Here is a 23,000-nt window from a genome sequence, read left to right as displayed (position 1 = left end):
ATCAGAAATGCAGCCAAGAGGCCCATGGTGACTCTGGACGAGCTGCAGAGATCTACAGCTCAGGTGGGGGAATCTGTCCATAGGACAACTATTAGTCGTGCACTGCACAAAGTTGGCCTTTATGGAAGAGTGGCAAGAAGAAAGCCATTGTTAACAGAAAACCATAAGAAGTCCTGTTTGCAGTTTGCCACAAGCCACGTGGGGGACACAGCAAACATGTGGAAGAAGGTGCTCTGGTCAGATGAGACCAAAATGGAACTTTTTGGCCAAAATGCAAAACGCTATGTGTGGCGGAAAACTAACACTGCACATCACTCTGAACACACCATCCCCACTGTCAAATATGGTGGTGGCAGCATCATGCTCTGGGGGTGCTTCTCTTCAGCAGGGACACGGAAGCTGGTCAGAGTTGATGGGAAGATGGATGGAGCCAAATACAGGAAGAAAACCTCTTGGAGTCTGCAAAAGACTTGAGACTGGGGCGGAGGTTCACCTTCCAGCAGGACAACGACCCTAAACATAAAGCCAGGGCAACAATGGAATGGTTTAAAACAAAACATATCCATGTGTTAGAATGGCCCAGTCAAAGTCCAGATCTAAATCCAATCGAGAATCTGTGGCAAGATCTGAAAACTGCTGTTCACAAACGCTGTCCATCTAATCTGACTGAGCTGGAGCTGTTTTGCAAAGAAGAATGGGCAAGGATTTCAGTCTCTAGATGTGCAAAGCTGGTAGAGACATACCCTAAAAGACTGGCAGCTGTAATTGCAGCAAAATGTGGTTCTACAAAGTATTGACTCAGGGGGCTGAATAATTACACACACCCCACTTTGCAGTTATTTATTTGTAAAAAATGTTTGGAATCATGTATGATTTTCGTTCCACTTCTCACATGTACACCACTTTGTATTGGTCTTTCACGTGGAATTCCAATAAAATCGATTTATGTTTGTGGCTGTAATGTGACAAAATGTGGGAAAGTTCAAGGGGGCCGAATACTTTTGCAAGCCACTGTATGTAAGAATTAGAAATGATGATGCAATAAATAAGTTCAGGCAAGATCTTATGAAAGAAGATTGGAATGAGGTTTATGTAAATGACGTCAATGCTGCATACGAGGCATTCTTAAACATTTATTTGGTTTTGTATGAAAATCACTGTCCACTGGTAGTATATAAGCAAAAGAAAAAGAAAACTACTGGTAAACCATGGATAACAAAAGGACTAAAAAATGCATGTAAAAAGAAAAATAAACTGTATAGAGATTATATAAAACTTAGAACAAAGCCTGCTGAAATGAAATATAAAGTTTATAAAAATAAGTTAGTATTAATTATCAGAAAGGCTAAGAAAGAGTATTATAATAAATTATTTTACAAAAACAAAAATAATGTTAAGGGTACTTGGAATATCTTAAAAAATGTACTGGGTAATAAATATACATCTTTAAATTTACCTACTTACTTTAATAAGACAAATAAGGTCGTAAGTGATATGAATGAAGTGGTAAATGAATTTAATTCTTTTTTTATAAATATTGGGCCTAACCTGGCAAACTTAATTAGAAAACAGGATGATTCAGAATGGAATGACAAATGGAAAGGAGATAGCAGAGTGGTACAGTCTATGTTTTTAGGGGAAATCACTGAAAAAGAAATCATAGCTATTGTAGCAAATTCTAAAAACAAGACATCCACTGACTGTAATGGGTTAGACATGGTCATCGTAAAAAAGACCTTGGATTGTATAATCAAGCCTCTCTGTTATATTTTTAATCTCTCATTTTATACGGGTGTATTTCCTGACCGAATGAAAGTGGCAAAAGTTATCCCTCTTTACAAATCAGGAGACAGACATAGTTTTAATAATTATAGACCAGTATCATTGCTATCACAGTTTTCTAAAGTGCTTGAAAAACTCTTTGCACAAAGATTTGATAGTTTCATTGAAAAACATCAATTGTTAAGTGAAAGTCAGTACGGATTTCGACGGAACAGATCAACAGCAATAGCATTAATGAATACTATTGAAGACATAAGACATTTCATTAGCAACACATAATAATAAATATACTATAGGGGTATTCATTGATTTAAAAAAAGCTTTTGACACTCTGCAACACTCCATTTTGATTTCTAAGTTAAGTACTGTTACGGGTCCGAAATTGAGGACGAGAGTAAAACAATCATGGTCCAGAAGAGGTCAATCGAACAATTGATTTTTAATGAATACACGCAGCGTGGGGAGACGTACACTGGAAACCATCAGTTGTAAATCCCCACCCAAAAATACACTTCAGATTGCTTTTATAACATCAGGGTATTATGACGCCCCCTCATGCGTACTTATGGTGTGAGAGGAATAGTATTGAACTGGTTAAGCAGTTATTTAGATAATAGGTTTCAGTATGTGCAGTGTTTAGGCAATTCATCTGATAGAATGAAAATAGAATGTGGGGTCCCTCAAGGTTCTGTTTTAGGACCAAAACTTTTTAATTTATATATAAACGACATTTGTGATGTGTCAAAAATGTTAAATTTTGTTTTGTTTGCAGACGATACAAATTTTTATTGTTCCGGAGAAAACTTGAAAGAAGTGGCTAAAATTATGGTTATTGAAATGAAAAAAATTCAAAAATGGTTTGATGTAAATAAGTTATCGCTGAATTTGGAAAAAACAAAGTTTATGATATTCGGAAACCGTGTAAAGGAGGAAGAGATAGTATTATCTATAGAGGGAGTATCAATTGAAAGAGTGACAGAATTGCGTTTTCTGGGTGTAATAGTGGATGACAAGTTAACATGGAAATCTCATATTGAACATGTTAAAAAAAAGTTGGCTAAAAGTATTTATATCATGGGTAATCTAAGATATATATTAGATTACAAGACAATGAGAATAATATATTTCTCATTGTTTTTACCCTATCTGAGTTGTTGTGTTGAAGTATGGGGGAATACATACGTGACTAATATGAAACCACTTTTCAGTTATTTATTTGTAAAAAATGTTTGGAATCATGTATGATTTTCGTTCCACTTCTCAAGTGTACACCACTTTGTATTGGTCTTTCACGTGGAATTCCAATAAAATTGATTCATGTTTGTGGCTGTAATGTGACAAAATGTGGAAAAGTTCAAGGGGGCCGAATACTTTTGCAAGCCACTGTACACTGAGGGACCGACAAAGTAAAACAGGAAGTGTAACACAGAGACGCAGACTTGACAGTGAAACAGAGAGACATGACTGACCGGGTGGACAGAGGGAACATGGAGACAAGACATGAATCATGGAACACAGGGAGGCCAGAGTGACCGAAACTAAAAGCTAAAAAACACAACAAATTTAACATTTAAACAGAAAACCATCAAGATAACTCAAAACCATGAATATCAATAATCAAGGAATACAAATTAAACAGATACATAACACTGGGTCACAGACCCAGTGTCGTGACAGGATTTGGTCCAGAAAAGTAGTTTGACCCAGCAGTATCAGGGAAAGTTGCAGTTAAATATCTGGTAACTGAGGAAAGCCACCGTTGAATGTTTGGGAGAGGAATGTTGTCCCATTCTTGTCTGATAGAGGATTCTAGCTGCTCAGCAGTCCTGACTCTTCTTTGTCATATTGTTGGTTTCACGATGCTCCAAATGTTCTCAGCTGGTGGACTGCAGACCAGTTCAGCACTGGACTCTTCTACTATGAAGCTGTGCTGTTGGAATAGATGCTGTATGCAGTTTAGCATTGTCTTGCTGAAATATGAAGGCCTTCCCTTAAAAAGACATCTAGATGGGAGCATATGTTGTTCTAAAACTTGTAAATACCTTTCAGCATTGATGGTGCCTTTCCAGATGTGCAAGGTGCCAATTCTAAGGGCATTAAACCCTCCTCATCCTGTCAGAAATGCAAATTTTTTAACTGAGTGCCGATAACATGCGTTCCCTTTCCTCTTTAGTCTGGGGAATACGGTGTCCATGTTTAAAAAAAAAAAATCAATTCTGATTCATCTGACCACATAACAGTTTCCCTCAGTTTCCTGTTTTACTGTGACGGTCTCGTGGTTCTGTGTTTGGTGTGTCTAGTTGTGCTTCCCCTGTGGTGTCATGTTAATTTGTGTCAGCTGTGTTCCCCGTGTGTTCTCACTTCCCTTGTTATCCTCCTGTGTATTTATGTCAGCGTCGCCCTCGGTTCTGTGTCGTGATCTCCCTTATGGTTGTGTGTTTCTCCACGTGCTTCCCTGTGTGTTATATTCATATAAATAAAGCTGTGTTTTTTTTTAGTTTACTTTCACCTATGTGAGTCTGTGTTAGGGTCCTTTCCTGCCTGCTGCACAGCCAAATTATGACACTTTGTCTTAGTCCATTTTAAATGAGCTTCGGCCCAGAGAAGACAGCAGCATTTCTGTTAACTTATAAATATTTCCTTGTATGGTAGAGATGAATGGATGAAAAGAGGAAGTCCACAGACAAGTTTCATGGAGGACATGCAGAGGGTTGGTGTGACAGAAGATGTAAGGGATAGGGTGAGATGGAGGCAGATGATCTGCTGTGGTAAAAAACACAAAAAAATTAATGTGGTTAAAGATAAGGGATACATGTTAGATAGTGACTCTAACAACTTGCTATGAAAATACAGGTTATGGGTTCCTACGGGAAGGCTATAGCAAACTGGATACAGTACATGAAAGTAGACTACTAACCTTTTTTACAGTATTCTTCCGTATTACTTTATGATTGCACAAAGACAGAATAGAAATGTAAATTTTTACACTAAAATCATTCATTTTGATGTGGGGAAGTTGTTTTTCTGTGCTTAGACTTTGTGTATATGTGTTAAACACATAAACAGTGCTAATGTTTAGGTAGCAACTTAGCTAGCTGAATACAGGATACAAGGTTGATGTATAATAATAAAAACCATAAAGCTTTTCCAAAAAGAAACTTTTGTAGTCTACATTGGTACAATGATTGCCGATTATATTCTGATTACAGCAGGCATGCTGTAAAACAACAGGTAAATCCTCCCAAATCTGGCTATTAGCATTTTAAGCTAATGTAATGTTTTACAGTGTATCTACTAAACCTACAATTTTATTTTGTCTGAGTAACACTGAACACAAACACATTGTTTTCAGAGAAAACTCCTTCAAAGGGAATCTTTTAATTCGAGGGGTAAAGTTACATCTTGGTTTGGAGTTAAAAAAGTAAATATTGGTAAATGATTTACCACTTAGGTTAGTTTTATAGATTTTATGATCCAACTTGATGTTATTTTGTGTGTGGGGGTTTTTTTGTTTGTTTTTTTTACAATGCAAAAATATAATAGAGCTTTTTTTTTTCAGTTTAAAGTGTGCAGGAGATGAAAAGCCGACCCTCACGGATGAACCCAAATCTCCTCCTCTAGATCCTTCCGGTAAAAGCCGCCAACAAACTTCTCGCCGCACTCGTTAGAAGGCCTGCAGAGCAGACGGTCTCTGATCTCTGACATTGAAATCAGAGATCAGATTAGTGCCAAGACTTTGATTTATATGTTGTCACACGGAATTGAAGTCGCTGTCGCTTTGGGACTAAAACTCGCACAGATGATTACGATTGGCTGAAATTATATAGAGATGCTTGCCTCACATTTTCTCACCTCCTTACTATCTCAGTGTGAGTGTTATGTGGAGCAGAGTTATATGTGATCAAGTGTTGACATGAACATATATAAACTGCACAAATGACCCCTCATATGCTGCAGCACTGAGCTTTAATGGCATCGCTATAAGCATATATCTTCATTAGCTCCTTTTAGAGCTACATTAGCTCTGGATCTATTGACCAAATGTGTCTTTAGTCATGCAAAAGTAGAAATTTCCTATTGATAAGGTGTCTCACTAACCTCCTCTCCTCCCAACACCACAGTCTCCGCAGCCACTCAGTGTAAGACCACAGCAAAGGCCGACATCGTGCTGCTAGTCGACGGCTCCTGGAGCATTGGGCGCCAGAACTTTAAAACCATGCGCAACTTCATCGCTCGCATGGTCAGCGTGTTTGACATTGGCTCTGACAGAGTCCAGATCGGTAAAGCTTTCACTGTTGTTACTATAACAACAAGATTCACATGGAGGGATGTTTTCCTCCAGACAGCTGTCTCTCAGTATTTGCCTAACCTTAACCTCTTGTAACCTCAAGAAATTAATTTTTATTTTTTGAATTTACTAGAGTGGCTTTGCATGAGTCACAATTAAATCTACCCTAATCTAACCCTAAGCTCTGTCTGAAATAAGCTATTTTACACCAAATCAGAGTTGCTGTATCCTTAGTGTTGTATTTTCTGCAGGTCTGGCTCAGTACAGTGGTGACCCAAAGACTGAATGGCACCTGAACGCCCACCACACCAAAGAATCCCTGCTGAATGCTGTTGCCAACCTGCCATATAAAGGAGGAAACACCATGACAGGTGATTTTTTTTTTTTTACATACTTTGGCCTAGCTATCACTGATATGGGTGCCAGTTAGGACTGGGCGATATATCGAGTTTTTAAATATATCGATATATTTTTATACGAGATATGAGATGTGACAATATCGTTTATATCGATATAGTCTATGTTACGTTATAATTATACTTGTGGAGCCGCAAGTTTGCCTCTCTTTCGTCCACTTTTGTCTCTACGCTGCGTTACTCTGCCTCGCCTCTCTACTTCACTGAACACAACTCCCCCTCCCCCATCACTTCACCTGCAGACAACGACAAGATGGACACGGCAGCTATCAAAGAGGAGCTGGTCGGTAAAAAGAAAACATTTAGAGATTACTATTTTAGTGCTGCAGCGTTACTGTCATTAAAATGACGTTGATGGATTGTTGGAGCATTACGGCTACCGTAGTCAGGAGCCTCGCAGAGTAATACATACTCTGCTTCAACGTAATATTACGGTATTGTGTGCGTATAAGGACCACAAATGGCACCTGTAAGAGACATGGTTACAAAGCGGATTTCAAACTCAAGGCTGTCAGTCACGCAGTAGAACTTGGAAACAGAGCAGCTGTGAAATCTGTCTGTCTTTTTAGTTTACATTTTGACTGCACAATTGTGAGCTTTTTGTTATGCACAACAACAACAACATTGTTTTATTTTATTTATGGAGAATTATTATTTAACAAATGCTGATAATTTATTTCTCCATAAGAATTAAACAACCCTCCTATTGTTTAATTCCCAAACTAAGAGATTGCTCTCGACAGGGCGTCAGCGATGACATTTTCCGTCCCTTTCTTATGTTTGATTTGCAGGTTAAAATCTTGTAAAAGAAGGGACCAACTCATAAGTCTCTGATTTGAGTTTTGCATCTGGGAGAGAAACACCAATGGGTTATGGTCAGTGAATACTTGAACGGGGATAGAGCTGGATCCAATATACACCTCGAAATGCTGCAGGGCTAACAACAAGGCAAGGGTTTCCTTTTCAATAGTGCTGTAGTTCATCTGATGTTTGTTGAACTTTTTGGAAAAATAACAAATTGGGCGATCCACGCCGTGATGGTCTTCCTGCATAAGGACAGCTCCGGCGCCAGAAGCACTAGCGTCAACCTCAAGCTTTAAAGGGCACGTGAAATTAGGTGCTGTAAGAACAGGGGAACTGCACAGCAATGCTTTCGCAGACTCGAAAGCAGTCTGAAAAACAGGTGTCCACACAAAAGGCTTCACCGGGCTGATCAAATCGGTGAGAGGAACGACAACAGTGGCAAAGTTCTTACAGAAACCTCTGTAATAACCACACATTCCTAGAAATCGGTGCAGTGCCCTTCTCGTTTGTGGGACTGGAAACTCGACAATCGCCTGTATTTTCGCAGTCACCGGCTGTACCTGTCCCTGACCCACCTGTTTTCCCAGGTATGTGATGGCGGCTCTGCCAAATTCACATTTGGCCAGGTTTAGAGTAAGCGAGGCGAGGGACCGCGGACCACATGTCCAAACACCAGATCCGTAGGACTGAATCCCAAGGATTCCTGAGTGGCCTCCCTGACGGCAAACAACAATAACGGCAGACCCTTATCCCATTCTCTACCAGACTCCGCGCAGAACTTGCGCAGCATAGCTTTGAGGGTTTGATGGAATCTCTCCAGAGCACCCTGACTTTCCGGGTGGTATGGACTGGATTTTACATGTTTTATCTGCAACTCCTCCACAACCTGCGCAAACACTTTTGAAGTAAAATTTGTTCCTTGGTCTGTTTGAATAACCTTTGGGAGCCCGAAAGTAGAGAAAAACTTAATTAGTGCTTTTATTACCAGTTTTGCTTTCAGCGTGCGTAGTGGAGTTGCCTCCGGGAACCTTGTTGCTGAACACATTATTGTAAGTATGTATTGGTGTCCGGATTTAGTTTTTGGCAGGGGGCCCACACAATCCAATATTACTTTTTCAAACGGCTCACCTATTACTGGAATAGGATGTAGCGGAGCAGATGGGATTGGTCTGTTAGGTTTCCCCGCCATCTGACATGTGGTACAGGAACGGCAATATGCCACCACATCGGCTTTCAGCCCCGGCCAAAAGAAGTTGCACAACACCCGATGATAAGTTTTGTTCACCCCGAGATGTCCAGCCATGCTGGCATCATGCGCTAAGCTAAGCACCTGCCCTCGATGTGGCTTCGGCACCACCACTTGCGTAGCACCACGCAAACCACTCTGGACAGGGGACCACCTCCTCATAAGAACTCCATCTTGTACAAAAAAAGAAGTGGGGGATTTACCTTCTGCATTCGCGGCTGCGGATACAAAACAGGGAGTGAGTGACAAGTCATTCTGCTGAGCGGTTATCAATGCATCCCTATTTAACTTTTCACCCAGCCCTGGCATCAGTTTTGTCACATCACTGCCGCTTTCTATCCTGCCACTCTCACAGCTAGGAGACTTTCTTTCATCTAGCGTCACCATAAATGTGTCAGCGACATCCATAACATCGTCAAATTTGCGCGATTGCACACGAGTAATAGCACAAACAGGAAACACACTTGACATAGGGGTGGCAGCATCAGTAACAGAAGCAACAGGTGTTTCCACCACTTCAGGCGGTGGAAAAACTGTCCCACCAGCCAAGTCATTTCCCAGAATAAATGAAACCCCTTTAATAGGCAACTGGGAACTCACGGCAACTTTAACATGCCCCGTTATTACGGGCGAATCCAAATGCACCTTGTGTAGCGGCACCCGAAGAACGCTCATCTTAATTCCCCAGACTAAAACATCTGAATCACAAGTAGTTTTATCTGACAATGGCAGTACACTGTCCAACATAAATGACTGATGCGCACCTGTGTCCCGAAGAATAGTAACAGGCACCTTATCCCTCTCTTCTCCCGTCACAGAAACAAAGCCTTTGGTGATAAATGGTTTAAAACGTGGCTCTATTTCGGCATCCGCATTGTGCAAATCACGAGTGGAACGCATTTCAGGCGAAGGCACAACTTTAATAAGACTAGGGACTAGTAAAGTAAGTAAAGCGCTATATAAATACAGGCCATTTACCATTTACCATCCTCCTGTCTTTCCTTCCGTCCTACCTTTGGTGACTTTATTTTCCTCTCCTGTCCCACCCTGATATTTTGTGCAACAGCGGCTGAAAATATAGTTTTGTGAGTGAGAGTAAACTCATCAGCCATCACTGCCGCTTTAGCAAGTGACGTCACCTTTTGCTCATTTAGATAAATGACTACTTGGTCCGGCAAACATTTTTTAAATTCCTCTAACAAAATAAGCTCTTTCAGTCCCTCAAGATCCTTCACTTTACTGGCCTGCAACCATCGTTCAAACAAACTCCACAAACGTCTGATTGGCAGTTTTTTCACACTTCCTAAATTTCTGACGGTAGGCTTCTGGGACAAGCTCATATGCCTGCAACACAGTCTTCTTCATGATGTCATAATCAAGGCTATCTTCAATTGATAAACTGGTACACACCTCCTGGGCTTTGCCGACCAGTTTGCATTGCAATAACAGTGGCTAAAACTCCTTCGCCCAACTTAATGTGGCCGCTATACGCTCAAAAGCATTAAAATAGGAGTCCACTTCGGCCTCATGAAATGGGGGGACCAGTTTAACGTGCTTAGTGATGTCAAAACCAGTTGAGACAGCGGTGGATGTACTAGGATGACTAGAGGCAGATGTGGAGACAGAGGTGGAGGGCTTTCGCTCCAGCTCCAAAGCTCTGACACGGAGGTGCATTGCTTGCACCTCAAGCTCTTTAGCACGGGTTTCCACCTCCCTTATACGGAGGGTCAAATGGAGATCCTCCGTAGACCACCCCGCCAGGGGTTCCCCGGCTGTACCAGACTCAGCTGCTTCAGACTCCACCTCAGCCGCACCAGACTCCACCTCGGCTGCATCAGACTCCACCTCAGCCGGGAGCACGTTAACAGGCCCTTTGGCATCCGCCTCCGGCTCAGTCACCGGAGCCACCTTCACACCCGCGCCGCCAGGCTGCTCTACAGCTGCCTTCGGGGCAGAAAGGACGCCTCTCTCCACCAGCCCTGCACACAAAGCGTCCTTAACCTCCGCTTTACGGGCACTATAGGACACCTGAACATCATAAAAACTAGCAATAATGAGCAAATCAGCCTTCCTGCACTTCGCTATTTTATCCCATGAAGGCGAAGTAACAAAATCATTGACAGGGGATTTCTTTAAATCACCCTGCTGTTCTTCAGCTGAGACATCTGAGTTAGAAAACACAAACACTGCAGATTCTTTCACTCGCGCGGGCAGTCATGGACACACGACCTGCGTCTCATCACTGTCTGCGTGCTTTATTTATACAAGTCTCTGTGTGTGTGTGTGTGTGTGTACAAAGAGCACAGAGTTATTCTAAGAACTCAGAGCTGAGGTTCCCCTTTTCTAAATCTGTATGTTCTAAAACAAAAAGAGGAAGCTGTAAGTTGTTTATCACAGAAGAGTTCATGTCAAAAGTTATTAGGTGAAAAGTCACGTAGACATGTGGATTGCTTAGTGATCAATAAAAGAATACATTTCATGTAGCTGATCACATATACACAATTTTCCTTTGACATTCCCTCCTGTTTATCAAAAAATGAAATGTACAATTCATCAGTAAGTAACTACTTGTCTTTCACATTTTCAGTCACTACATCATTAGTTACACTTCATCTTCATTAAACAAATAGGAAAAGAAGTCTTCATGATCTTCCTCGGTTTGTGATGCATCTGCGTATGCTGTGAGTGATAAACTTATCATCTATGAAATTACAGCTTTTAAACAAGGAATAACATAAGTAAAGAAAAGCAAAATAAAACCAGGAAAAGTCCAATGACAATCAACAGTCTCTTTAAAACCTGTTAAAGTTGAGCGCTTCTTCCTGGATGGGGATGTTGATGTTGTTGTTGTGCACTTTACAAAACTCATTCTGAAGGTGAGGTCGGAGATCAGAATTAGTGCACATGTTCCAGGGTGTTTCCCATATATGGTTGGGTGTGTTAATATGCTCGGCATGTGCGAGCAGACGTAACAGTCTTTCTCTGTGGTCCTGTTAAACACGTATCTGTATCAGGCATTTTCCATCCAAGAGTGGATGTGGTCTTGTGTCATGTCCATTAGGTGGAGGTTGTTGTACGTCCATCTTCTCTGTCTGCCTCGTGGCTCAGCTGCTGTTGGCATCAGCTGGGGTCCTGTGAGGGTGAGCTTTGTAGTCAAGGTGACCAGGAGGGTTCCCCTTCCCATGGTTGCACATAGGTCCATCACACCTACACCTCGCCGCCCTAAAGTTGATCGGATGGAGATTAGAGTGTGGGCTTACCCAACGGGGGCCCAATCAGCACTGCCCCCCCTCACCCCCGAAGCAACCAAGCGTAGGTGAGGCTTTCCTAATGTGCTTCCTCCTTGGTGTCGGGGCTTCCCGGGACCTCAACCTTTTTGCAGTGGCTCTGATGTATCCAGGAGGGTGGGTGTTGTCAATAACACTTGGTATGGGCCCTGCCAGCGAGGCAAGCTCCAATTTTTCCTGTGGAGCACCCATATTAAGACCCAATCACCTGGTTTCAACCTGCAAGAGACTGGAGAAGAGTTGCACGGCAGTTTATTGTTCAAAACAATATCCTTATTTTCTAGTAGTTTTGCCATCCATTCTGCCAGAGTTGTTTCTCTGACAGATTTGTCTAAAGGTTCACTTGTCACTGGTAGAGGAAAAGGTCTCCCATGAACAACCTCAAATGGTGTAAGTTTTTGGGAGCCTTGTGTTAATCTCATCCACATTTTTACTAGGCCTATGCATTCAGGCCATGGTCTTCCTGTTTCTTCCATGCATTTTCTGAGTCTCTGTTTTATGGTGCCGTTAGTTCTCTCTACTAACCCTGCGCTTTGTGGGTGATAAGCACAATGGTTTCTTATGCTGAATCCTAGTGCTTCAGAGACTTTACTAATCACATCATTGACAAAATGTGTTCCATTATCTGATCTTATCAGAGCAGGGATGCCATATGTTGGAATGAAATGATTGCATAGACATTTTGCAACTGAGATTGCATCTGCTTTTTTCACTGGATAAATCTCTGGCCATTTTGAGAATACGTCTATAATCACTAGAGCGTATTTTGAGCCTTGACTTTCACTTAATTCAATAAAGTCCATGTGAATGGTATGAAATGGATGAGGTGGTGTGGGGAAATGTCCTCTTTTTGTCCTCAGATTGCCTTGTGAATTGTGTCTCTGACAGATCATGCATGTCCTCACAAATTCCTTTGCTGATGTTTCAAAATTTAGAGTATAAAAGTGTGTGTTTATGACTTGAACCATCCCTCCCGTTGAAACATGGGTCACTCCATGGGTCACCAATGCTGCTGTTCTGTGTAGGGACTTGGGGAGTATTGGTTTACCTTCACAAGTCATTAAATCATTTTCTAGTTGTGCTCCACACTTTAACCATTTCTTCTGTTCTGTAGTTGGTGCGGCTTTTTGTTCATCTTTAAGTACATCAAGTGGTATTTGCATAGAGGATGCAGACATTAATATGTCTACAGTTTGTTGTGCGGCTAACTTAGCTGCTTGATCTGCAAAGTTATTGCCTTTAGTTATTTCTGATTCATCTTTCTGATGTGCAGCACATTTACACAATGCTAACTGTTTTGGCAATGTTATTACTTCTAATAGCGTTTTCAGAAGATTTCCATGTTGTACTGGGTGTCCAGTAGATGTAATCATTCCTCTGTTCTGCCAAATTTTTGCAAAGTGGTGCACTGCTGAAAAAACATACTGACTGTCAGTATATATATTTATGTCTTGGCCTGCGTGCAATTCACATGCACGTATGACTGCTGTGAGTTCTGCACTCTGTGCAGAGAATGAGGATGTTAGCGGTTTCACTTCTATTACTCTGTCTGCTGTGGTCACTGCATAGCCGACGCAGTTTTGTCCTAGGCTATTTTTAGACGCTGAGCCGTCTACAAAAACGTCAGTGAAACCAGCTTGTGGTGTACAGTAAATGTCAGCTCGTGGCTTTGTCTCCTCATCTAATTTTGTCATACAGCAGTGTGGATGACCTTCTTCGGGTGAGGCCAAGAGTGTGCTCGGGTTCAACTGACCACACTTCTCGATTCTAATGTGTGATTGTGACAACAAGATTCCAACATACGACAGTTGTCTCGCATGTGTGAGGTAGGACAAATTGGCTTGGAGTAAAATTGAAGTCACTGCGTGGGGTACTGTAATGATCAAAGTGTGCCCTAAAACAATGTCAGCTGACTTTTTTACTGCCTCTGCTGCGACTGCACAGGCTTGCACACACGTAGGCAGGCCTGACACAACAGAGTCTAATTTGCTCGAGTAAAATGCAAGCGGACGTTGTTTTTCTCCAAATGCCTGTGTTAACACTGCTCTCATGTAGCCTGCCCCTCCATCCACATGTAAGTAGAAAGGCTTATCATAGTCAGGCAAAGCCAAGACTGTGTTTGTCTGTAATGCTAGTTTCAAGTTACTGAATGCTTCTTCTGCTGCTGGAGTCCATTGCATTTTGTCTTTCAGTCCTAAATTCCTGCCATAGATCATATCTTGCAGGGGTTGGACTGTTTTTGCGTATTCTGGGATCCAGGTTCTGCAGAAGTTGCAAAGTCCTAGAAAACTCATCATTTGTTGTTTTGTGAGTGGTTTTGGAGTGTTCTGTACTGCTAGTTTTCTACTGACTTTCTTTCCCTCTCCTGTGAGTGTGTGTCCTAAGTACGTAACTTTGGGACTTCACAATTGGCGTTTGTGTTGTGACACCTTGTGTCCTTGCTCAGCTAGATGATGTAATACTGCCATAGTGTTGGCTTTACAGTCACTCTGTGTGTTACCTGTAATCAGAATGTCGTCCACGTACAAGAGAAATTGCCCTGGTGCAGGCAATGTACACAGTGACATAGATTTCTTTAATGCCTCTGCGTACAAAGTTGGGCTGTTTTGGAAGCCTTGAGGGAGCCTCGTGTACGTGTAGTTTTGGCCATTAAATGTGAATCCAAAAAGGTGTTGAGACTCTGGATGTAATGGCACAGAAAAGAATGCATTTGACAGGTCTATGACTGAAAACAACTGTTCTTTTGGTGTCACTTGATTCAAAATTGTGTGCGGGTTTGCCACTACAGGTGGGATTTGCTCCGTTACTTCGTTTATTGCTCTGAGATCATGCACTAAACGGTATTTTCCTGTGCTTGCTTTTTTTACTGGGAAAATAGGCGTGTTGCAAGTTACTTTGTCTGTTTTTACTAGAATGCCTGCTCTCTCCATGTCTGCAATTACCGGTTTGATCCCTGCTTTCGCTTCTGTTGTCAGGGGATACTGTGGTTTAACTGGTCTGTACGTAGTGGTTGTTTTTACCACAACAGGGTCAGCACCTTCGATTAGTCCGACATCAGTCGGACCCATTGACCAAAGCTTTTCAGGCAACTGTTTTAATTCTGGGAACAGCTCTAGTGAGAGTAGGTGTCATTCATTAATGGTGTCAGACATGTGAGTATCTGCACAGTCAGATAGATGAGTTGCTGGCTGTGTCGTAAGTACCCACCCTAATGTGTACCTCATGCATCCTGTTCTACGGCCCTGAAGCCATCCTTCATGTGTTTCTTCGGTTTGTTCATATCTGTCTCTTTCAACTTGAGTCAGAATGTGACCTAACTCCCTCCAGTGTGTGTTTTCATTTCGTGCTACAGACACATGTGGTTTTGGCATTCTATTCATTTCCTGTACTTTTTCTGTTTGTATCACTGAGCACACAGCATTGCCACTTTTAGTTACATAGAGGTGTTGCAATGTAAGCTTCTGTGGGCCTAATCTGTGAGTTTGTGTGTCATATGGAGGATCTGGGCCTGGGCCTTGTTTAAATCTTAGGGTGTTGTGATACTCATTAAAAGCAAGTGGTCGGGAGTCTGGTGGCAAATACTTTTCAGCCAATCTCTGTAGAGGCTCTAATGGTGGAAGGTCTAGAGTCCAATAGTAGTGGGGCACTCCTTTTCCCTCACAGCTATAATTAATCTGACCCTCCTCTTCTACCTCTTCATAGTTTAACATCAATTCTGCGTGCATGCCTTGTGCTCCTGGCACTACGCCAATTTTTAATTTCTCCATGCTGTCTCTCCCTAGGAGGTTGACTGGACAGGATGGATCATATATACATTGATTTTTGCAGCTCCTGCCACTTTCTTTATGCACTAGCAGTAGGCCTTCTGTTAGAGATTTTACACTAGTGTGACCTGATGCAGACTTAACTGTCAGGGTGTCTTTTGAAAATTTCAGGTTTTTAGGTTTTTGATTTAGCACGGTTTTGCATGCACCTGTGTCACATAACATAGTCATGGGTTGGCCATTTACATGAATTTTTAGTATGAGTTTCTCTCCTAACAGTGTAACTAGTTCATACACGTTAAACACTTCTGTATCATCCTGTTTTTCCTCACTCTTTTGCTCTCTGTCTAGTCAATCTTCATTTCTACCTTCTCTATTTTTTCCTGATCTACAGTCTCTAGCAATGTGTCCTTCCTTTCCACATCGCCAACAGGTGTTGTCTCTTTCCCTGTCGAAACGTTCTGGTCGGTTGTTTCCTCTGCCTTTGTAACCTCCTCTGCCTCTTCCTCTATTTCCTCTCCTATGTCCTTGCAACTGTCCTCCCGAAAATGCAATAAATCCTGTCTCTGGATCTACTGTGAAAGTGCCTACATTCTCATTTTTCTTTTTTATAACACGGAGAGCATGTTCTGCATATTGCAGTGCATCGGGCAGTGATCCTGTGTTCATAGTCACCCAGTGTTTTTCTACATGAGATTTCACTGGTGGTAGGAGGCCATTTAAAAAGGCATTCTTTAGTTGTTGTTGATATGGGGTCTCTGGACCTTCTTCATAATTTAATCCTGAGTGTTGTCTAAAAACTGGACGCAGGTGGTCCAGAAAATCAGAAGCTGTTTCGGCTTCTTTTTGTTTCACCTGTCCTATTTTTCCGTAGTCAGCCCTTGGGGCCAACCGTACTCTAATTCTCTCATATAAATTTGCTAGGGCATTGATTAGGTCGGTGCTTCCTGGTGCGTATGCTACACCCTCGGCGTTTGAGCCGGTATAATCTCCTCTAACTGTTCCTATTTTTAATCCTAATAAATCTTGCACTACTTGAAGCATTTCATGACCATTTAAATACCATTGCCTTCTGATCAGTTCTACAAAATCCCTCCATGGTATAAAACCTTCATTCAGTGGAGGAACGTCTTTCAGGACATTTTGTCTGTCTTTTTGTGACCACGGACGAAAAATATGTATGTTTGGGTGCTCATCTTGCTCTTCTTGTCCTTCTGGCCCTATTATTAGGCCAAATCTGGGGTTAGCCACTGCTACCATTGGGTAGATACCAGTGGCTGGCGGGTCGACTGTGTCTCCCCAGATGTCGGTCCCAGTGGGATCACGACCTATCTCTTCTTGTGGGTTATTTTTGAGTGAGAGTTTGTTTAGCATTGTCTGTGCTTTTGCATAAGGATGATGATGTGTGTGTGACCTAGTTCTTCCTGATATGGGTGAGTGTTTAATGGGTGGTGCTGCAGCTGTGGCTGCAGAAGTGGGTGGTGGCGGTGCATATGGTGGTGGATTAATACGCATATTGCGAGCACTGCACAGTGTCTCGTCTTCTGGTTTTACTAAACTGGCGGTTAAGTTCTGTTTTTCTGACTTTTTATCTTTTTTCTCTTGTTTTTTCTTTTTGTTTTCGTCTCGCCTAGCTGCTTCTTCTTTCCAGGCCTGGAAATATTGTGATTCTTGTGAGCGTTTTCCTTTTTTTAAAAAGTTTTTTGTTTCTGCTATTTCTTTCAAAAGAGCTTCCTTCAGTTGTGTTAATGCTGATGGGCTACATTTTCCTTCCCAAGTGGGACATTTTGTTTTCTTAGGATTTCTCCATCTACAAGCACTAATTTGTCCAGCGCCTGGACATTTCTTTTCTAGCCACTGCTTGTCAGCAGTGAGTTTTGTGGGCTGATTCCCCATTATCACAGAACTGCAAAGCTTTCTCTGGTACTAGACTCGGGGGTGGTTGCTGACACGCCCTTCTACCCTGTGCTATCCATAGGGCGGTGTCAGTTTTATGAGACGGAACTCAACCTTTCCCCTTTATCGCCAGTACTTGGGCTTTTGCAGGATACACAAAGAAAACAATAAAAACAATGGAAGTAGTTCAGCAGCTTATTGTGCTGTAAAATCAACTTACTTCCAAAACATATATACATACACACATAGACTTTCGCGCGCTAATTTGTCACGAAGTATTTTCGGCTACTTCTAAACCCAGCCTAAACTTAGTTCCTTTCGGCGAACTCAACCTATTTCACGTGTTTCACGAAGTAATTGCGGTTACTTCTAACCTATGATGCGCACTTCACGAAGTAATTCTGGCTACAGCAAACCTATTTTGCACATTCTTCTAAACCCTTCCGGCGGTTTAAGACCAAACAGTGTTTTCTCACCCTCAGTCGTCTTTTGCTGGTTGTTCAGGCCGTCTGGATCCCAACGTCGTGGACCAGGACCGGCCTGGACCCAAATTTTGACGTTCCAGGACTTTTCCTCTACCTAGAGAGGGATGTCGACAGACTTCGGTGCTGGCTTCCCACGACGTCAGGATACAGCAATCAGACCTTATTGGAGTCACAGAAACGTGTTTGTTGTTTCCATCTCTAAGCTCGAAGGACCAATTTAAATGACGGGATTTCTTTAAATCACCCTGCCATTCTTCAGCTGAGACATCTGAGTTAGAAAACACAAACACTTCAGATTCTTTCACTCGCGCGGGCAGTCATGGACACATGACCTGCGTCTCATCACTGTCTGCGTGCTTTATTTATACAAGTCTGTGTGTCTGTGTGTGTGTGTGTGTGTACAAAGAGCACAGAGTTATTCTAAGAACTCAGAGCTGAGGTTCCCCTTTTCTAAATCTGTATGTTCTAAAACAAAAAGAGGAAGCTGTAAGTTGTTTATCACAGAAGAGTTCATGTCAAAAATTATTAGGTGAAAAGTCACGTAGACATGTGGATTGCTTAGTGATCAATAAAAGAATACATTTCATGTAGCTGATCACATATACACAATTTTCCTTTGACAATCATCCAAGGAAAACTCCATAATCCCACACACCTACTACCCCCACACCAAGAAAACTGCCAAACAGACCAAAACACACAAAAACAACCACAGAACAAGGCAGAGGACGAGCCCCCAATTCATGTTACGACCCGTCTAGGGCCAGGCAATAACATGAGTGAGGCACTCGCTTCCCCCCCAAGACCCAAGCAGCCACAGGAAACAAATCCTTTCATTATAATGTGATTTATTTACAAAGTGGAAAAAAGAGGAACAACAAAACGGGAGTGTCAACACTTCAGGGTGAGCCAAGGCCAAAATAATAAACAAAAACAAATCTACACAAATCCCGCACCCCTGACCTTACCAAAACAAAGTCAAAAATAAAGACAGAGCCTGACCTCCTTAACAAAACAGGAGAAAACGGGTGATCAAAAGAAATGGCAGCTCACCCCTACCCACTCCACTTCCACAACTTTCAGGCCGCACTGTAGCCAGGGGCTGCCACAGCAACACTGCTGGGTCATGAAGAGAAACGCGAGGACCTCTGCCGCCGCGGCACTCCAGCCTCCTTTTAAAGGGCGGGTCCTCCAGTTGGAACCAGTCACGTCGGGGCGGTGTATCCACGCACCAATCAGAGCAGGGCCCTGGCACAGCTGAATTAACATAAAAAGATACATCACCTGCACAAAACAAACACATGAGCAAGCAAGTTCGTAACAAGAGGAAGAAACTTCAGACAGGTATGAGAAAGACAATGGACAAAATACCGGAGAGAGTAGACACAAAGTTAATGAGATGCAGCAGGGCAGAAAATTCATGGAGCGTGAAAGAGGGGCGAGACACACTAAGCATACATGGTAATAAATCAACAAGTCTTTTATGTTATTACTCAGTTGTATTGGTTGAAGGTGAAGGGGCTCAGTGACGATATAAGCAGGATGATTTGGAAGAGGTGAACCAAGGAGAGACACAGAAGTAGTACAAGTTAAGTTAAGCGACAATACACTGGGAGCAGAAGCTGAGATGAAGCTGAGCATTGAACAGCTGGAAGGAAAAGCTGATATACTGCAAGATGATGATCTTCCATGGGAATCCATACCTACAACTCAAATACACCCACATAGTTTAATAAAGGTCCCTCCATGAATTGCGACCTTATTGTGATGGAAGGGTTTGTGTATCCCAGGGACCACAGGGGCTGTGTTATCAGGGGGCTTGTGCCTCCTGGTAGGGTCTCCCATGGCAAATTGGTCCTGGGTGAGGGACCAGACAAAGAGCGATTCAAAAGACCCCTATGAGTATAAGATGGAGGGAACAGTTCACCCTGTCTGTGATAGGATTACCGGAGCTCCACCCTGAAACCAGGTCCACGGAGGGTACCTGAGGGTGAGTGTCTGGTGGCCGGGCCTTAGTCCATGGGGCCCGGCCAGGCACAGCATGAAAAAGGGACATATGCCCATCAACCTGTAGGCCCACCACCTGCAGGAGGTGCTGTAGGGGTTGTGTGCATTGTGTGTCCAGTGGTGGTCAGGAGCAGAGGTTCTAGCGGACTGATTCGTGACTACTGAAACTAGCGAATGGTCAATGGAATGTCTCCTCTCTGGTGGGGAAGGAGCCTGAGTTAGTGCATGAGGTTGAGAGGTACCAGCTAGATATAGTCAGACTCACCTCAACGAACGGCTTGGTCTCTCGAAACAATCTCCTGGATAGGGGCTGGACTTGCCAGTCTGGAGTTGCCCTTGGTGAGAGATGCTGGGCTGGGGTTTGTATCCTAGTATACCCTAGACTTGCTGCTTGTACGGTGGTGTTTCTCCTGGTGGACGAGAGGGTTTGTTCCCTACATCTTCCGGTTGGGGAACGGGTCTTGACTGACGTCTGCTCTCATGCACCGAATGATGGTTCAGTGTACCCAGCCTTCTTGTAGTCCCTGGGCGGGGTGTTTGAGGGTGCTCACCCTGGCGATTCTGTTGTCCTACTGGGAGACTTGAACACTCATGTGGGCAACAACAGTGAGACCTGGAGGTGCGTGATTGGGAGGAATTGCCTCCCGGATCTGAACTCGATCGGTGTTTTGTTACTGGACTTCTGTGCAAACCACAGTTTGTCCATAATGAACACCATGTTCGGACTTAAGGGTGTCCATAAGTGCACGTAGCACCGGGACACCCTAGATGACCAATTTTGTAATTTTATAACCAGAACTGCAGCCATGTGTTCTGGACAATTGGGTGAAGAAAGGGGCTGAGCTGTCAACTGATCACCACCAGGTGGCAGAGGAGGATGCTGGACAGACCTGGCGCACCTAAAAGTATAGTGAGGGTGTGCTGGGAACGCTAGGCAAAGGCTCCAGTGTGTGAAATCTTCAACTCACACTTCCGGCAGGGCTTCAAAAGCATTCCGAGGGAGACTGGGCACACTGAGTCCGAATGGACTATGTTCAGCACCTCCATTGCCGAAGCCATTGCACTGAGCTGCGGCCGCAAGGTGGTTGGTGCCTGTCTTGGTGGTAACCCCCTAACCAAATGGTGTACACCAGAGGTGAAGGGAGCCACCAGAATAAAGAAGGAGTCCTATTGGGCTTGGTTGGCCTGTGGGACTTTGGAGGTAGCTGAAATGAATGACAGGCCAAGTGAAATGTGGCTTGGGCAGTGGCTGAAGCAAAAACTTCGACTGAGAACATTGCCGGCTGGTGGAAGGAATACTTTGAAGACCTACTTAATCCTACAGGTACATCTTCCGTGATGGAAGCAGAGTCTGGGAACGAGGGAGACGACTTGTCAATCTCCCTCTAAGCTGTGCACGTGTGCAATTGCGCACTGCTGACACGGTCCCCACACACAGAAAATCTGTGCTGCACACAAAAAAAAAATCCAACCTGAATTGAAATTAAAATAAATACTAATTTTATTTATTTCAGTTTTGCAGATTTTCTGTGTGCAGAGACCGTGTACGATTGCACATATGCACAGCTTAGAGGGAACAGTGGAGGTCACTGAGGCAATTAAACAACTCCTTGATGGCAGGGATCCTGGGATGGATGAGGTTCGTCCTTCGTAAGAACTTTTTGCTTGTCACTGTACAGTTTCTTGCACATCAAAATTAGGTAGCAAGACTACAAAGGTGGAAAAGTAAAGAAAACAATATACAAAGAAGAAAGGCAATATATATATATTAGTGCTGTCAATAGAAAAATTTTTAAAAAAAATTTAACTAAATAATTTCACGATTTTCTGTAATTAATGGCGATTAATCGCAATTACCTCATTGATAGCCTGGTTACAATTACATTTTTTCAACTTTATATTTAAGCTTGAAACTGACATTTATGCAATATAATGAAGTAAATGCAGAATAAACGCAAAGAATGTATGCTTAAATTCAAAGAGAACAGAATTTGAATAGTTTTCTTCAATCTTTTAACACAGGTTCTCTCCTGTAAAATACAACTTTTTAAAAAACCTATATACTAATACACGAATATATAATATATATTAGTGGTCTCAAACAATTAAAATTATGAATCAGAATCATCACAGGGTTACTGAGGATTAATTTTGATTAATCATGAATAATATAATTCATTTTTATTCTATATTAATCACATTTCTTTTTGCATGAGCAAACAGACTGGAGAAAATATTAATAGGTCTGCAATCTACTTTGCAGTTGTGTCAGTCAATATTTTAGAGGTAGACTTACTGAGTCCCCGATGCTCCGTGAGTGGTTTGTCGCAAGCTGGGTGACACGTTAGCCAAAGTCCTAGCTGCATCCCCGACTAATGTATGCTTTGCGTCAATGTGATATTTTAAGCTGGAAGTGCTTCGGTGAAAGAAAATGCCTTCTTCCACAATGTGCATGATACTTTATGTCGGTCAAGTGTTCTGTTTTATTCTTTTTCATACTCAAATTTCCCATCGAGAGGGCCAATGTGCGTTTATCATCTTCCATATTGAGTTCAGCTGTCATTACCAGATCAACTGCCCATTTGTGCATATGTGAAGGTGACTCTGCTTGGACAAACTGCCCGAAATGCATTGACAGAAACATTTCAGGGATTTTGAGTCATTCTTCACTCCAGATGCGTTAATTGCGTCAGAAATTTTGATCGTGTTGACTGTGATGGTGGATTAATTTGCGTTAACGCGTTAATTTTTACAGCACTAATATATATAAATAAGTAAACTATATACACAGTGTCTGAGTCACAGAAACATTGTGTTGGTGCGTACAAAGCAGGGTTTTAATAGTTTTGCAATTTTCATTAGTTTTTATTTTTATTTAGTTTTGACTTCAGATTTTCAATTTTATATTAGTTTTAATTAGTTTTTACCAGTTGTTTGCTAGTTTAGTTTAGTTTTTATTTTTTTGAAAATCCTTAGTTTCAGTTTAGTTTTGATTAGTTTCAGTTATAGTTTTAGTTGTGTTTGC

General features: G+C 42.3%; 1 protein-coding gene across 2 annotated transcripts in view; it reads left to right on the top strand.

Moving 5' to 3' along the window:
- The window catches only part of LOC102076863 (collagen alpha-1(XII) chain), a 46,390-nt gene that overhangs the window by 11,455 nt on the left and 11,935 nt on the right, over positions 1–23,000 (top strand). For both annotated transcript variants that reach the window (XM_025898981.1, XM_019346130.2), the window contains exons 9-11: positions 5,342–5,412; positions 5,904–6,062; positions 6,322–6,441. In XM_025898981.1, coding sequence (XP_025754766.1) covers positions 5,342–5,412; positions 5,904–6,062; positions 6,322–6,441 — 350 coding nt within the window. The remainder of the gene's footprint in view (positions 1–5,341; positions 5,413–5,903; positions 6,063–6,321; positions 6,442–23,000) is intronic.

Source organism: Oreochromis niloticus, linkage group LG15, assembly GCF_001858045.2.
Source record: "Oreochromis niloticus isolate F11D_XX linkage group LG15, O_niloticus_UMD_NMBU, whole genome shotgun sequence".
NCBI classification, from domain to species: Eukaryota; Metazoa; Chordata; class Actinopteri; order Cichliformes; family Cichlidae; genus Oreochromis; species Oreochromis niloticus.
The sequence above is the reverse complement of the archived record's forward strand: the minus strand, read 5'-3'. Positions and strand labels throughout refer to the sequence as shown.